General features: G+C 40.4%; 1 protein-coding gene across 1 annotated transcript in view; it reads left to right on the top strand.

Moving 5' to 3' along the window:
- Positions 1–2,513: 2,513 nt before the first annotated feature.
- Positions 2,514–15,488, top strand: part of LOC311037979 (vomeronasal type-2 receptor 1-like) — a gene marked incomplete at both ends in the record, with an annotated part of 33,394 nt that continues 20,419 nt past the window's right edge. The window contains 7 exons of the mRNA XM_084047274.1: positions 2,514–2,623; positions 2,768–2,831; positions 4,205–4,291; positions 5,260–5,481; positions 8,258–8,429; positions 8,798–8,991; positions 9,160–9,202. Coding sequence (XP_083903400.1) covers positions 2,514–2,623; positions 2,768–2,831; positions 4,205–4,291; positions 5,260–5,481; positions 8,258–8,429; positions 8,798–8,991; positions 9,160–9,202 — 892 coding nt within the window. The remainder of the gene's footprint in view (positions 2,624–2,767; positions 2,832–4,204; positions 4,292–5,259; positions 5,482–8,257; positions 8,430–8,797; positions 8,992–9,159; positions 9,203–15,488) is intronic.

The following is a 15,488-nucleotide window of genomic DNA, read 5'->3' as shown; positions in this document are numbered from 1 at the left end:
CACCTCCGGTCTCCTCTCTCCCTCTGTGTCCTTCTCTGTCCTTATATAAATATAATTTGGTACAAACATGACCGTTTAGGCAAGACAAAAGGAGCGCCATTAAGATTAATATGGCAGCTCTGTGCTCCCTGTGCTGAGCAAGCCATGCATGTTTATACAATTTACACCTGTGAAACTGCGACAATAAAGATGTTTTTGTTCTGAAAGTCAGAACGAAAATACCCAATATATATAATAATATACACAATAACAATATGGCAGCTCTTTGTAGAATATATGAGGAAATCCTATACTTAGAATCAGCAACATATTAATTGTTTGACCAGTATAGTTTCCTCTAACCTGGGCACACACACGAGTCATAGGTCTGGCCTTTGCACAGGCTAGGTCAGATTTTGCTTCAGAGCTTGGCTGACTAGGGTGCACTGCCCACCCTGCGCCCAAACAACCTATAGCTTGTGGGCAGACATCACCTGTGCACCTTTTGTCTTTTTGTCTCATTGTGAGGTCGGAGGTCACTAACATTATTGTTGAGTCGGTGTGTACATATCTCTGCTTTCCGGCAGAAACCAGCTAACTCCAAAATGTTCATTTTAGGAAGGAAGTGAAAAAAACAAAACAAAAAGTGGAGTTAGGAGGTTTTGTTCATCATTGATAAGAACAGCTGAATGGAGCTCACAATGAGGTTGGAGGTCAAAAGGGGGTGGAGCCTGGAGTCAGCTAAACCAGCTAACTCTACCCCCCTTTGGTAGAGTTAGCTGGTTTAGCAGAAAGTTTGAGGATCCAATGGAGTTTTTTTTTTCATTGGTTCAATATTTTTTTTTACCAACACACAGACGTAGAGGATGTTCAATAGCACTGCTTTATGGAAGAAATGCAAAAGCATCAAAATGGAGTTAGCTGGTTTCTGCTGGACAGCAACGATACGCAAAAACACAATGTCAGACTGTAATATTCTCTTGTCCCCTGCCAAATATGATTATTGATGACATGTACAGCCAAATGTCATCTTTCAACCACTGGTTGTCGAGTTAGTGTCCAAATAATAATAATATGGGCTTTATAAAATACAGCATTTATTTCAGTAATGTTATAAATACAGTACATGATGATATATACCATTATAAATAATGTGTGCTGTATAAATGTTGAGGAGAAACTTCATCTGAGAGATACGGCATGTCCACCTTGATGGTGTGAGGCTCATTTCTATGGATGAGTTTATTGGCAAATCATGTTCATCATGACCGTCTACAGTTGGGACCAGGAGGCAGACGTGCAGCCGTACACGCTTCTCTATGCTTCCACCAGAATAGCATCCACCCAAAACCCCATCATAAGAGACTGTTAGATTACATTACATGTGTAAAGTCCGGTCAAATCCCCATTGTAATAAATGGCGTGGTAATTATTCTGCAGCCAGCAGGGGAGACATAGTGACACCTTCCAGGCCTTTAGAACTGCAGCATGTTAATCACTTCCTCATTTACTACATTTTCAAGACGCATGTTTGCCGCCTGGTTGTGAATGACACAGATTGACTGGTTTTCATGTTGTCCTAGATTTTCTTCTTTTTTTCTCTCATGTGGCTTCTACTAACAAATTCTATTGCTAGAAGTGCCCCTGGTAAGTTTCCTAATTAAATCCCATTTTACCATGACCTATTTCATATTATGCTTAATTTGGGTTATAATTTACAAATCTAAAATATGATGAATAATGTAGTCTTTTTACAGCTTGAAAGATTCACTAAGCTGCATGGTCGTAAATATCGGCAAAAACCGACGAGCAATTCACAAAGGGATTTGTAAATCCCTCAAATGTGCGGATCACAGTTCCTCATTTTTGTGCAATGCATCTGCGTTAGAAGTTAGATTTTTTTGCATGGAATCTTGGGCCTGGTCAGATGTAATTTTTATATATATATATATATATATATATATATATATATATATATATATATTTTTTTTTTTTTTTTTTTTTTTTTTCTTTTTTCCAAGTTAAGTTAAAGGAGTGGGTATTCAAATATTTGGTATGATATTCAGAATATGAATTGTATTATAACATTTTAACAAACCTTACACACATACTGGGTGAGCCGGGGGCGAACATGCGACCTCCCCACTCAGCTATTTCTTTTTATTTATTTTTTTGGTTTACCTAGAGTGGGTGAATAGTGTAGCCCTGGTGAGATAGGCTCATTGACATTGCTAATGTATGTTTAGCCCTGCCCCTACTTCTGGCACTGCCCAGATGTACATGTATGTTGTGAAAGATTACGTATATAGTGACATAAGGTGGCACAGGGGATGGCATAGCACTGTCTATAAAATGTAGCAAATGGACGAAGGATTTGGGTTAGACAGAGGAGGACAGTCATGAGGGCTTCTCTAGACAGACACCTGCTTTCATACCTGTGCTTGACCTTGATATTGTTCTCTTCGGTCTCTCCTTTGTCTTCCTCACCTTCCTCTTCTTGTGAGTTACAGGCACAGTTTAATAATCTCAACAGAATGTACAAGGCTGGCGACTTTATTCTGGGTGGCCTGTTTTATATCAACCTGTACCCTGTCTACCCTGAGATGTCTTTCACCTCCAAACCACAGGACCCCACGTGCTATGGGTGAGTATCACAAATACAACAGCAAGCAAGAGAACAGGGAACCTGTTTTGATACATAGTATAGGATTAATTGATGGTGTGTATTTTTGCAAAGAAAAGGTTACAGTGTCATTTTGTCTGTTAGTTTTAACATTGAAGGTTTCAGGTGGGCCCAGACCATGGCTTTTGCCATTACAGAGATCAACAGAAACCCCAGCCTACTGCCCAATGTGACTCTAGGATATAGTCTCTATGATACCTGTTACTCGCTTGGAGTTTCATTCCGTGCAGCAATGTCAATGATCAGTGGGAAAGAAGAGCAGTTTCAATTGAATGAGGGCTGTGTTGGGTCCCCTCCAGTGCTCGGAGTTGTGGGTCCTGATTCCTCAACAAATGCTATTGCTATCTCTAAAATATTAGGTTTGTACAGAGTGCCCCTGGTAAGTTTCCTATCTGAACCCACTTTTACCATCACCCGTTTTATGTACTGTAATATTATGTTTATTTTAGTTTATTTGATTATTTACAAATCTAAAATGCAATAAACTATGTACTGTATATACTCTTTTTACAGCTTGAAAGACAGACTATATTTACTTTCAGGCAGAGCATTTGAGCGTAGTGGAGAGGACAGACATTGAATGTATAGGGTGCAGGTGTTCAAAAGGTTGGAGCCCAATGGATCTGTCAGGAAATGTCAGGGGTGGGCAACTTTGATGATGGAGACGGCCACTATATTTACACAATCACTGCAGAGGGCCACATTGCATATACTGTCGGGCAGACACCATTCGCCATTCTTTGTCACACAAAAATAGCAAAAATTGCCGATCTACAAGCTCAAAACGCGTCGCAGCGCGACGGGTTTTGAGCTTGTAGATCGGCTATTTTTGAATTGGAATCCTGAAAAGTAACATTTATTTAATTTCAAATGCATTTAATTATACTAACTTAATGAACATGAATACAAATTCATTGGACATAAAAAAGACAATAGAATTCTTATACTAGTCAGTAAACTACTAATATAGACTGTAAGTAATTAAAGCGGGTCATGGTTGCATGTTTGGAATTGTAACAGCTGAAATCAATAATATATCAGTATTCCCATATTAACCTGCGGGCCGCATTAAGTGAAGGTGGGGGCCGCCAGTTGCCCATGTATGATCTATGTTAAACGCTTTGCCTGGACCCGAGAGAAGGAATCCTACGGCCCCGAGTCAGGCTGGCCTCGTGGTCTAGTGTAACGTCTCTTTTTATATAACGGGGAGGGGAGATAACCTCTTTGGTGTCATTATCAGAATATTGCATGCATTATAATATAGTGGATTTTCTAATTTCTCTGTAATCCACAAAGTTGGATTGTTTATTCCTGTATGTTTTTATCCAATGAAAACGGGGGTAGACTCCCGCACTCACGCTGGTGCCGACAATATGTATATATCCGACCTACTTAAATACAAATTAAATTGTATTTCATTTGGAGCAGTGAGCAAAATAGGAAGGGATTTCTCCCTGCTCTGCCTCGCTCACATGCCCTGTTTGCTGGGCAAATGTGTCATAACAAGATTACTACAGAGCAAATGTGTTGTGCCCTTTTCAGATAAGCTACTATGCCATGTGCTCCTGCCTGAGTGACCGGAAAAAGTTCCCTTCCTTCTATAGAACAACCCCAAGTAACACCGTCCAGGTGAACTTCTACAGACAATGGATACGTTGGTATCAAGTAGTTCATGTTCCACACACTTTACAATAACATTCTCTAGTGAGCAGTGGTGGGAAAAAGTATTACATTTGTTTAACCCATTTAGACCTGAGGGCGATAATAAAAACGCCTTCTAAAACCTAACCATAGTTTTCTGAAAATGTTCAAATTCTTACAAAAAAAACAAAAAAAAATCTGTTACTATATTATAGCAACAATTAATGAGACACAGAGGTGGCATCCGCATTGAAAGGTATAACAACGTATCAACAGGTCTCAATGGGTTTAAGTAAGAGTATCAATACTGCAATGTAGAAATACTCTGTTAAAGTAAAAGTCCAGAATTCAAAATGCACTTGAGTAAAAGTATAAAAGTATTGGCATGAACATGTACTTGAGGTACCAAAAGTAAAAGTACTCATTGTGCAAAATGGCCCAGTTCAAGTTTTCAAATGTATACAAATATTTAGAACATAGCAGATCTACAAGCTGTAGATCTGCTTATAGATCGGCTATTTTCAAATGGCCGAAATGTATGGGGCTGAAGTGGTTAGTGTATGTTTTGCAATAATAATCAAAATCTACAAAGTAACTCGTAACTAAAGTTTTCAAATAATTGTAGGGCAGTAAAAGTAAGTATATTTGCCTCTGAGATGTAGTGGAGTAGAAGTAAAAGTACAGAAAATTGGAAATACTCCAATAAAGTAAAAAATACCTCAAAATTGTACTTAATTACAGTAAATGTACTTAATTACACCACTGCTAGTGAGTGTAATTGATATTGTATATCACCTCTCATTTGCTTGTGTGTATTACTGCTGGAGCTGAAGATCTTTGTTGATAGCGTCAGGAGAGATTGATTAGACCATTTTATTGTGTAATATCTGCTGGCGATTCATGCTTTGTGAATAATCTAACCTAAGCACTTATCCCTCCATTCTTGATCCAATCAGGCGCGAGCTATACTCCAGATTATGAGGCGATTTGAGTGGACTTGGGTAGGATTTCTGTTTATGGATAACGACTATGGCCACGATTATGCCCGGATCTTCCAGACAGACCTGGCCCAGTCCGGTTTGGGTTGTCTGGCTTATTTGGAGGTGCTGCCCTGGGACCACGAGCAATCGGAACTTCAGAGGATTGTCTCTGTGATGAAGACATCCACAGCTCGTGTGGTCATTCTAATTGTATATGGGAGCTATTTGGTTAATCTCATGAAGGAGGTTAGGGTTTTAATTGTTTCATGTTCATTTAAGGATTAATGTGAAATCTGAAGAGATTATTGATTATTGAAGACATGCTTTCATTTTAAGAATAGGTTGACATTTAAGTGCAAGTACTTTGTTTTTCTTTGCAATGCAATTCATGCCTTTTTGCCTTTTTTATCTCAATACCTATCTGCAAAAAATAAATCAATTAATCACACCATATCACTGCTATAATAAATTGTTATATTTTTTATGAATATATGATTGTCTTGATATGAACTACAGTATAGGACAGTGGATTATAGCTGTTCTCGTTTGCCTTTAAATTTCCTTTCAAACACAATCAACAGGTGGTAAAGCAGAATCTAACAGGTCTGCAGTGGATAACAAATGAGCCTTGGACAGCTTACATCGGACTCCAGAATCCTCACTTCACCCCGTCACTAGGAGGCACCCTGGGTCTTGCCATCCATCGTGGAGAGATACCAGGTCTCAAGGACTTCTTGTCAAAAGTGCATCCTGAAAACGATCCTGACAGCAGCCATGAAAATACCTTAGTGAGTCTTTTGTTTAATTTAGTATTTAAGCTGCAATGTCAAACTGACATCTAATTGTTTTGCCATCATTTCAGCTGAAATCATTATTAATATTCATATTAATATTAATAGTATTATCATTATTATTATTATTTAGCTCTTTATTTTGTCAAAATTATGTTTGTTTCATGCGTACATTCACACCGAAGTGTGAACTTAAAAAAAATCAATAAAGACTCGAGTCTTTTTTCTTCAGGTGAGGCAGTTTTGGGAGCAAACATTTCAGTGTAAATTTGCACCCCTTCCGTTAGAGTGGGTGGATGCTGGTGGAAGGGTGTGTACTGGACAAGAGGACCTGGCAACAGCAGAAACTACACTTTTGGACGTGTCTGACCTCAGGCCAGAATATAATGTGTACAAGGCTGTGTATGCTCTGGCTCATGCCCTCCATGACATGTTGCAATGTGTGCCAGGAAGAGGGCCTTTGATTGGGCACAGCTGTGCCACTTTTCAGACATTAAAGCCGTGGCAGGTGTGACATTATGTGTAGTATGCTGTAGTATGATCATGTAGTAGGGTATTCATTTACAAAAAAAAACACAACAAGTTAGAATATGGAGATAAGAGGTTTCTGCCCCGACAGCAACGAAATGGCAAAATGGAGTTTTCAGATATTTTTTGTATTATATATATATATATATATATATATATATATATATATATATATATATATATATATATATATATATATATATATATATATATATATATATATATATATATATATATATATATATATATAGCTAAAATCTAAAATGACACAGATTCTTTCCTGGTTTTATTGGGTTAAGCAGTAACACAGCTACAGAGAAGCCTTTGGGGGGAGGGGGCATCTACCTTATTATGTTGTGGTGGATGCACGTTGGGACACGGAAGGCTTGTGTTGTGTTGTCAATACTGCAAGGGTGTAGTTATTAGGGTCCCGTACCGAAATGCAGTTCCAAGTAGAAGCCAAATATAAAACACAGCAAACAACCATTCATTATTAGGTTACATGCTCGGATAAAAGGTGAAAAAAAGCTTGAAAGATTATTTCCATTGTGGTCCTTTGTACCACATTGCTAGCACTGGCTGATGTGTGTCACACACTAAAGCCTAGTTCAGGACAATGATTGTTGATGTGGCGCAACGTGCTGCATTTGAACTTGCAATGGAATGTTGTTTGGAACATTCTAAAATGGACAGTCCGCATCCAGGGGAAGAGTGGAGATTGAGCTTATCTTTTCCATAGCACATCAATTGTATACTCCTAAATAGAAATATTAAATAAATATGCACTCCATTACCTTTCGCTCATTCTCTCTCTCTCTCTGTCTCTCTCTCTCTCTCTCTTCCTTCTTCTTAAAGCCAGGGAGAGAGAGAGAACATACAGTGATGGACAGATTAGGGTGAGCAACGTGTTTGTGTACGGTGCAATACGGTGATACAGACCGCTGCATTTTTTTTTTTTTGCCTGCAACGTTCCGAAAACCGGTTTGCCGCTTCACAAATCATTGGTCTGAACTAGGCTTGAGAGAACGCCACACAGCAAATGACTCTCTTTCAGCTCGATGTCATGTCCACTCATTATTCTTATCGCAATCCATGGTGTTGACAGGTGCAGGTCACTAGGGGCTGTAAATGAACGTGCGGTTACTTTAAGGGTCCTTAACCTCACAAATACTATGCCTAAACAGAACCTTAACCTCACAAAAAACAATGCCTAAACCCAACCTTACTCTTAACTCTCCTCCCCACACACATTGCTGTTTGTTGTCACTTCTGTTGTGTCGTACTGACTCACCTGCCAGTGAGGAGCCCCCACTGGGAGGACGTAGAGGTTCATTTGATTAATTTAAGCACCAGTATAATCAGGTTCTGGCATTGGCTCTATCTCGGTACTACTAATATGCACAGGTATTTACTTCAGTTCATACATTTTTAAGGGTTAACTTTTTTTACTCTTTTAAATTTTTTTACCATTTTGGAACATAAACAGGGAAACAAGGAATCAAATTCAGAACCATAATCAGAATTGGAATCAATATAATCATAAATATACTGATTCGTTGAAGTTAATGCAACAAAAGTCCCTGTCATTTGGTTACATTATAGGCTACATATGTACAGTAAGTAAAAGTATCTTGCTCTTCATAATTGTGCTCTAGCTTGTGCATTACCTGGACAAGATTAACGTCACTATGGAATTTGGCGATGAAGTATCTTTTGATGAAAATGGCGATCCCTTACCAATCTTTGATGTCATAAACTGGGTGTGGCTCCCCGATGGAAGCACAGAGGTTCTCGCAGTAGGTGTGTTCAAGAAGTCAGCTTCTGCAGGTGAAGAACTCATCCTTGATGGAGACAGAATCATCTGGAACTTTGAATCCAAAAAGGTCACAGCTTTCTAACTAATGTCGAGCTCATGATGTGACTGTAATTTAGTTTAGGCTGAGTTTGATCATATAGTTACTTTCCTCCATATAGCCTCCTCGGTCAGTGTGCAGTGAGAGCTGTCTCCCTGGAACCCGTGCGTCCAGAAGGAAAGGGGAACCCGTCTGCTGCTTTGACTGCATTGCTTGTTCTGAGGGAGAGATCAGCAATAAGACTGGTAGATTGACATAATGTAGCTATATGTAGCCTACAGTAGGTTGTCTTTAGAATGATACTGTGCTCATCTGTCCTTTTAATCTTGCCCTTTTTGTTAGACTCTACAGAGTGCACCAGTTGTCCAGAGGACTTCTGGTCCAATCCCCGGCGTGACAACTGTGTCCCCAAGATCATGGAGTTCCTCTCGTACCATGAGGCCCTGGGTATCTCCTTGACAACCATCTCATTGCTAGGCACACTTATCTGTGCCATTGCCCTGGGAATCTTCATCTATCATCAAAGCACACCTATGGTACGCGCCAATAATTCAGAACTCAGTTTCCTTCTCTTGTTATCACTCAAACTCTGTTTTTTGTGTTCACTTCTGTTCATTGGCCGTCCCAGGCTCTGGACTTGTCAGCTGAGGCATGCAGCATTTGGGATCAGCTTTGTGCTGTGTATCTCGTGTATCCTGGTAAAGACTATGGTGGTGTTGGCTGTGTTCAGGGCATCAAAGCCTGGAGGTGCAGACATTCTGAAGTGGTTTGGTTCCATGCAGCAGAGAGGAACAGTTCTGGCTCTTACTTTTATCCAGGCAATAATCTGCACAGCCTGGCTCCTGTCTGCCTCACCAACTCCTCATAAAAACACACAATACCATAGTGATAAGATAGTCTATGAATGTGAAGTGGGATCAACAGTTGGTTTTGCAGTGTTGTTAGGTTATATTGGTCTACTGGCACTCCTCAGCTTCCTCCTAGCATTCATGGCAAGGAATCTTCCTGACAACTTCAATGAAGCCAAGTTAATCACATTCAGCATGTTGATCTTCTGTGCCGTGTGGATAGCCTTCATCCCAGCATATATCAGCTCTCCAGGCAAATATGCAGATGCAGTGGAGATATTTGCTATCTTAGCGTCTAGTTTCGGCATTTTGGTGGCATTGTTTGGACCAAAGTGTTATATAATCCTTTTGAAGCCTGAGAAAAACACAAAGAAGTCCATCATGGGTAGAGGTGCCACCAAGTCATAGAAACATAAATCCAGACAAAACAGTTTCTCTCTGGGTATTTTACAACAATAAGTATACAATTGATATGTTTTTTTGCTGATAACTTTGCTTGAAGTAGATTTTGTTTTCTACCAGATTAAACCAAAAGCAGTAATCCAGTCAGAGATGTAAAGATGTATTATCTATATCTATCATATAGCAACAAGTTGCTTACCTCCCCTTAAGTTTGGTGATTTCAGACCTACAGCATATAAAAGCAAAACAAACTAGAAAAAGTGCTCCTCGGAACACAGGTTTCCGTCAGGTCAGGTAGGTTATTGTGGGCCAGCAATGTTCGGAATTCGCCAATCAGGATGGAATATAAAGAATTGGACGGAACCATCTTGATCACATGACGAGATAATGTGTACCGATTTGCGGCATCCTGGTGGCGCTATAAAAGGCAAATATGAAAAATGCAGGGCAGATGTTTTTCTTTGGCCTCTAGGGAGTGTCCGTGCAAAGTTTCATGCAGATCGGTGCAGTTATAGTTAAAAACGCAAATCGGCCTGTTATAGCGCCACCATGAGGCTGATTTAAAAATGTTCAAGTGGCATTTCTTCCTCGGCCCAGTGGGAATGTGTGTGTGAAATTTCACGGAAATCACAAGCTGCATTCATGATTTGAGGCATTTTGTTCAAAACGGACCAATCCTGCAAACTTTGGAAGCCAACCTTAGCCAGTCAGGATGGAATATGGAAAATCGGACAGATCCGTGTTGATCACATGACTATAGAGAAACTGTGTACCGATTTGCGTGATGTTTGGATAAAATCTGTAGGAGTAATATAAAAAAATGGGTTTTGCACAAATCGGCCTCCTAGTGGCGCTATGACAGGCCCATGTAAAAAAAATTGGAGCAGAACTCTGGCATCCAGGGAGTCTGTGTGCACAGTTTCGCTGCGATCAAGCCAACGGTACCGGAGATTAGCTGTACACAGAATGACAGAATGTCACACGGACGGACGGACAGGGGGTAAAACATACTCTCGCCATGCCTTTCGGCCTGGCGGAGACAATTAACATCTTCATTCTCTAAGTTCTAGAGGCATGTAATAGGCAACCTATATGACCGGCAGCTCTTTATTCCAAACCACCACTGGTCGGACCGCACTCATTATTACTAAGACTAACCCCAACCCTAACTCTAACCTCACTCTAACTTCATTTTTCGGACTATAGGAGTCTCAGAATAATGGGCTGTCAGACAAATGGGTACGCCCCGATTGTAGGGTTGAAATTGGCAAACCTACCCTTTCATAACACTACCAGCTGATACGTGCACATGCCGACCATCCATGTTGCACATGCCCCCCCAAGACATACTATTTAAAATAAAGAGTATGTGTTTTGTCTTCCTCTAACTCAAAGGAGAGGGAGGAGGAGAGGAGTTCCCATGCCATTACTCTGACAGCCATTGTTCCGAAGCGCCATTGGTCCTACAGTGTGCATTGTAACTGAGCCCAACCCTAACCTCACACAAACCTAGGGTGACCACCCGTCCCGAAATTCGCGGGACAGTCCCGAAATTGGACCCTCTGTCCCGCGTCCCGCACAAGCAGAGCAATGTCCCGAAAATCAAAGATATGAAAAAATATATATATATATTTTTTTTTAATAATAATAAATCGGTAAAATCAGGCAAAACTAAGAATTAAATAACATAACCCTAACCTAACCCTAATCTTAACCCTAAAACCGAACTAAAGAAACCAAAAACGAACCCAATCCGCCCAGACCCGACCCAAAAAAATCGCGCGCGCGCGCACGGGAGGTCCACATGTCCAGAAAATCCAGAAAATCACATTGTCTGATTTTTAAAGAATTTATTTGCAAATTATGAGGAAAATAAGTATTTGGTCAATAACAAAAGTTCATCTCAATATTTTGTTATATACCCTTTGTTGGCAATGACAGAGGTCAAACGTTTTCTGTAAGTCTTTACAAGGTTACCACACACTGTTGCTGGTATGTTGGCCCATTCCTCCATGCAGATCTCCTCTAGAGCAGTGATGTTTCGGGGCTGCCGCTGGGCAACACAGACTTTCAACTCCCTCCAAAGATTTTCTATGGGGTTGAGATCTGGAGACTGGCTAGGCCACTCCAGGACCTTGAAATGCTTCTTACGAAGCCACTCCTTCGTTGCCCGGGCGGTGTGTTTGGGATCATGGTCATGCTGAAAGACCTAGCCACGTTTCATCTTCAATGCCCTTGCTGATGGAAGGAGGTTTTCACTCAAAATCTCACGATACATGGCCCCATTCATTATTCCCTTTACACGGATCAGTCGTCCTGGTCCCTTTGCAGAAAAACAGCCCCAAAGCATTATGTTTCCACCCCCATGCTTCACAGTAGGTATGGTGTTCTTTGGTTGCAACTCAGCATTCTTTCTCCTCCAAACACGAGAAGTTGAGTTTCTACCAAAAAGTTCTATTTTGGTTTCATCTGACCATATGACATTCTCCCAATCCTCTTCTGGATCATCCAAATGCTCTCTAGCAAACCTCAGACGGGCCTGGACATCTACTGGCTTAAGCAGGGGGACACGTCTGGCACTACAGGATTTGAGTCCTTGGCGGCGTAGTGTGTTACTGATGGTAGCCTTTGTTACTTTGGTCCCAGCTCTCTGCAGGTCATTCACTAAGTCCCCCCGTGTGGTTCTGAGACTCACCGTTCTTAAAAAAAAAAAAAAAAATTGATCCTACGGGGTGAGATCTTGCGTGGAGGAATGGGCCAACATACCAGCAACAGTGCGTGGTAACCTTGTGAAGACTTACAGAAAACGTTTGACCTCTGTCATTGCCAACAAAGGGTATATAACAAAGTATTGAGATGAACTTTTGTTATTGACCAAATACTTATTTTCCTCATAATTTGCAAATAAATTCTTTAAAAATCAGACAATGTGATTTTCTGGATTTTTTTCCCTAATTTTGTCTCTCATAGTTGATGTATAACTACATGTATGATGAAAATTACAGGCCTCTCTCATCTTTTTAAGTGGGAGAACTTGCACAATGGTGGCTGACTAAATACTTTTTTGCCCCACTGTATATTAACACATTTTGCCGGCGACCCCCTGGAACGGCCATAAGGACCCCCAGGGTTCCCCGGACCCCACTTTGAATAACCACTGTTGCATAGAATCAGCTGTTGCTTTGTCTCCATAAACAAATGACAGTAGCAGGGGGTCTGTGACTGGACCCTATGCAGTTTCACATTAATTGACTCTCATTCATGCGCTATTGCACTTTAAAACATTTCTGGGGTCGTTTTGACGTCCACTTTGACTTTGGAGTACACCCCCCAAACATTTAACAAGTTGTTTGATTCGATATTTATACATTTGTGCGTTTGCGTGCGTGCCTGTTTTTTGTATGTGTGTAACTGACTCTGTGACTGTGATTTGCATAACTACCAAGGCCTGTTTAATCAAATCTCATTAATCTCCATCTACACATTATTCCATGAAGCTCATTCTGTCGTCTCTCACGGGCCTGTGATGTTAGAAGCATGATGTATTTGCTCAGAATATGATGTGATGTTGGATGACTATAGAAAAGGCCAGTTCATGTTTGTCTGAGCTGTACATGGCACATGTTTACCATTTGAATTGACAGATTCTATCAGTAAAGCTGTGCAATAAACTATTCAATTACAATTGAAATATCATCAGATGCTCTATCCAGAGCAACTTATATGTTTATTTTACTGTACATGTCACATGATTGTAGGGGAAATGAGCATCTGTCCGTACCGAAACAAATAAATCAAAATGGCTGAATTAGTGATGACCCATGTGATATTTTGCTTGTGTTATTGTATAGCGCAATCCTTAAACCTTAATTGTGGCTTAAGTGGCCTAGCTGTTGATAAGTATCTTATGCCTGGGGTAATTGGTTTAGTTTGTGTGTTTGTGGAGCTGCCACATTTGGTCATTTGGGAGCGGAGCTCGCTGCAGAAACACATCTGTTGAGATGAAGATGCCTTAGGCTTCACTCTTTTTTCCCCTCACACCTCAGCCACTTTAACTAGCTAACAACAATCCTAATCCTCCACACTTGTTTTCTGTCTCAGTTCCATCAGGAACCTGACTTTTAGGTATAAGATATTTGACAAAATATATATCTAAAAAGAAAGCAAACAAAAAATTCAAAGAATAAAATAATAATAAAGGGACAAATTAAGAAATTGTGAAAATAGCAGATCTACAAGCTCACAACGTGGCACATTGCGACACGTTTACAGATATACAGCTATTTTCACTACTGAATCTGCAAGATTCTTATTATAAGATTAGAGTGTAACAGCATGCCGGCCTAGCAGTTCGGCCTAGCAGGCCTCACACCTCCAGTCTCCTCTCTCCCTCTGTGTCCTTCTCTGTTCTCCCTACTCACTTCTCAGAGACTTCTTTTCTAGTCCTCCTTACAGTGGGCTTAGACATTTGGTGAAACTGTCAAACATGCCAGTTTTGACACAGCTGTTGGCCAGAAGACAAAAGGAGCGTCAGACCCCTGGGCTGAGGAAGCCAAGCATCTTTATACAACTGGCCAATGGGTGCATTTCTCCTTTCCGACATGTCGCCTTTCCGACGTTGACGAACCCTATACCTAACCCTAACCCTAACCCTAACCGCACGCGGAAGCCACTAGTCGGAGTGGTGAGATGTCGGAATGGAGAGTGAACACCCTGGCCAATTACCTTATCTCCCAAACGAAAGGTGTAGTGGTAAAGAAAGAAAAATAAATCACCCCCTTCTTTACACCTGTAAACCATGTGACGTGATAATAAAGATGATTCTAATTCTGAAAGCCAGAAAAAAAATACACAATATAATATCCACAATAACAATAGCAGCTCTTTGTGGAATATATGATGAAAACCTACACTGAGGGGCCATTTGAGGTAGAAAGGACACATTTTTCTAATAATATGAAATAACGACTTGGATATATTCATATTTTTATATTTTACATCACATGCCCGGGAAGCAGTCTTGCTGAGAGAAGTAACTGAGGGAGATGGCCTCTCTACACACTCAACTATGGCCATTATTATTATATTTTTTGTTATTTTTTTTATTGTATTATTAGAGGGCCAAGCAAGCAAAGCGTAGGCATCCTTTTGTTTTGTTTTTCTTCTGCCGTTTTTTGCTGTTCTGGCTTTAAAGTGCAGTAGGTTCTTACGGAACTTGTCAATATGGTAGAGGGCTATGCCAAACGGCGAAAACATGACACTCACAACCATTGGCCAAAGAGTGGTGCTATAGCAATCAATTGAAAAACACAAACTTTGAACAGGCATGGCTCGTGAAGCGTTTGACATCATAGCCATGAAACCTCATTACACGTATGCGTCTCCTTATGAGGAACAAATTTGCCACCGTAATCTATGACCTCTGACCCTTAGATCTTCTGCCATTTTGAATTATATGAAAAACAGTTCTATTCAAACTCCTCCAATTTGTTTTCGAGCAATCTGCACAAAACATTTTACACATGGACCAATATCTAAAATCCATTTGAGAGAAGTTTGTACGTGAAAAATTAAGCCTCCATGAGCCAATTCATATTTCAGTTTTATGAAAATTATTCTTCTGCCCCTAACTACTGTAAATGCAGAGTCACATTTTTACGAAACTTTGCAGTATGGTAGAGGGTCACGCCAAATAGCGCTGAAACACATCTTACTCCAATTGGCCAAAGGTCAAGCATTTGGCCGAGCAATTGGCCAAAGATAGCATCATTGACACATATTTT

This window comes from Gymnoscopelus microlampas (genome assembly GCF_963454915.1).
Source record: "Gymnoscopelus microlampas genome assembly, chromosome: 21".
In the NCBI taxonomy this organism is placed as follows: Eukaryota; Metazoa; Chordata; class Actinopteri; order Myctophiformes; family Myctophidae; genus Gymnoscopelus; species Gymnoscopelus microlampas.
This window is presented reverse-complemented; position numbering and strand designations above follow the sequence as displayed.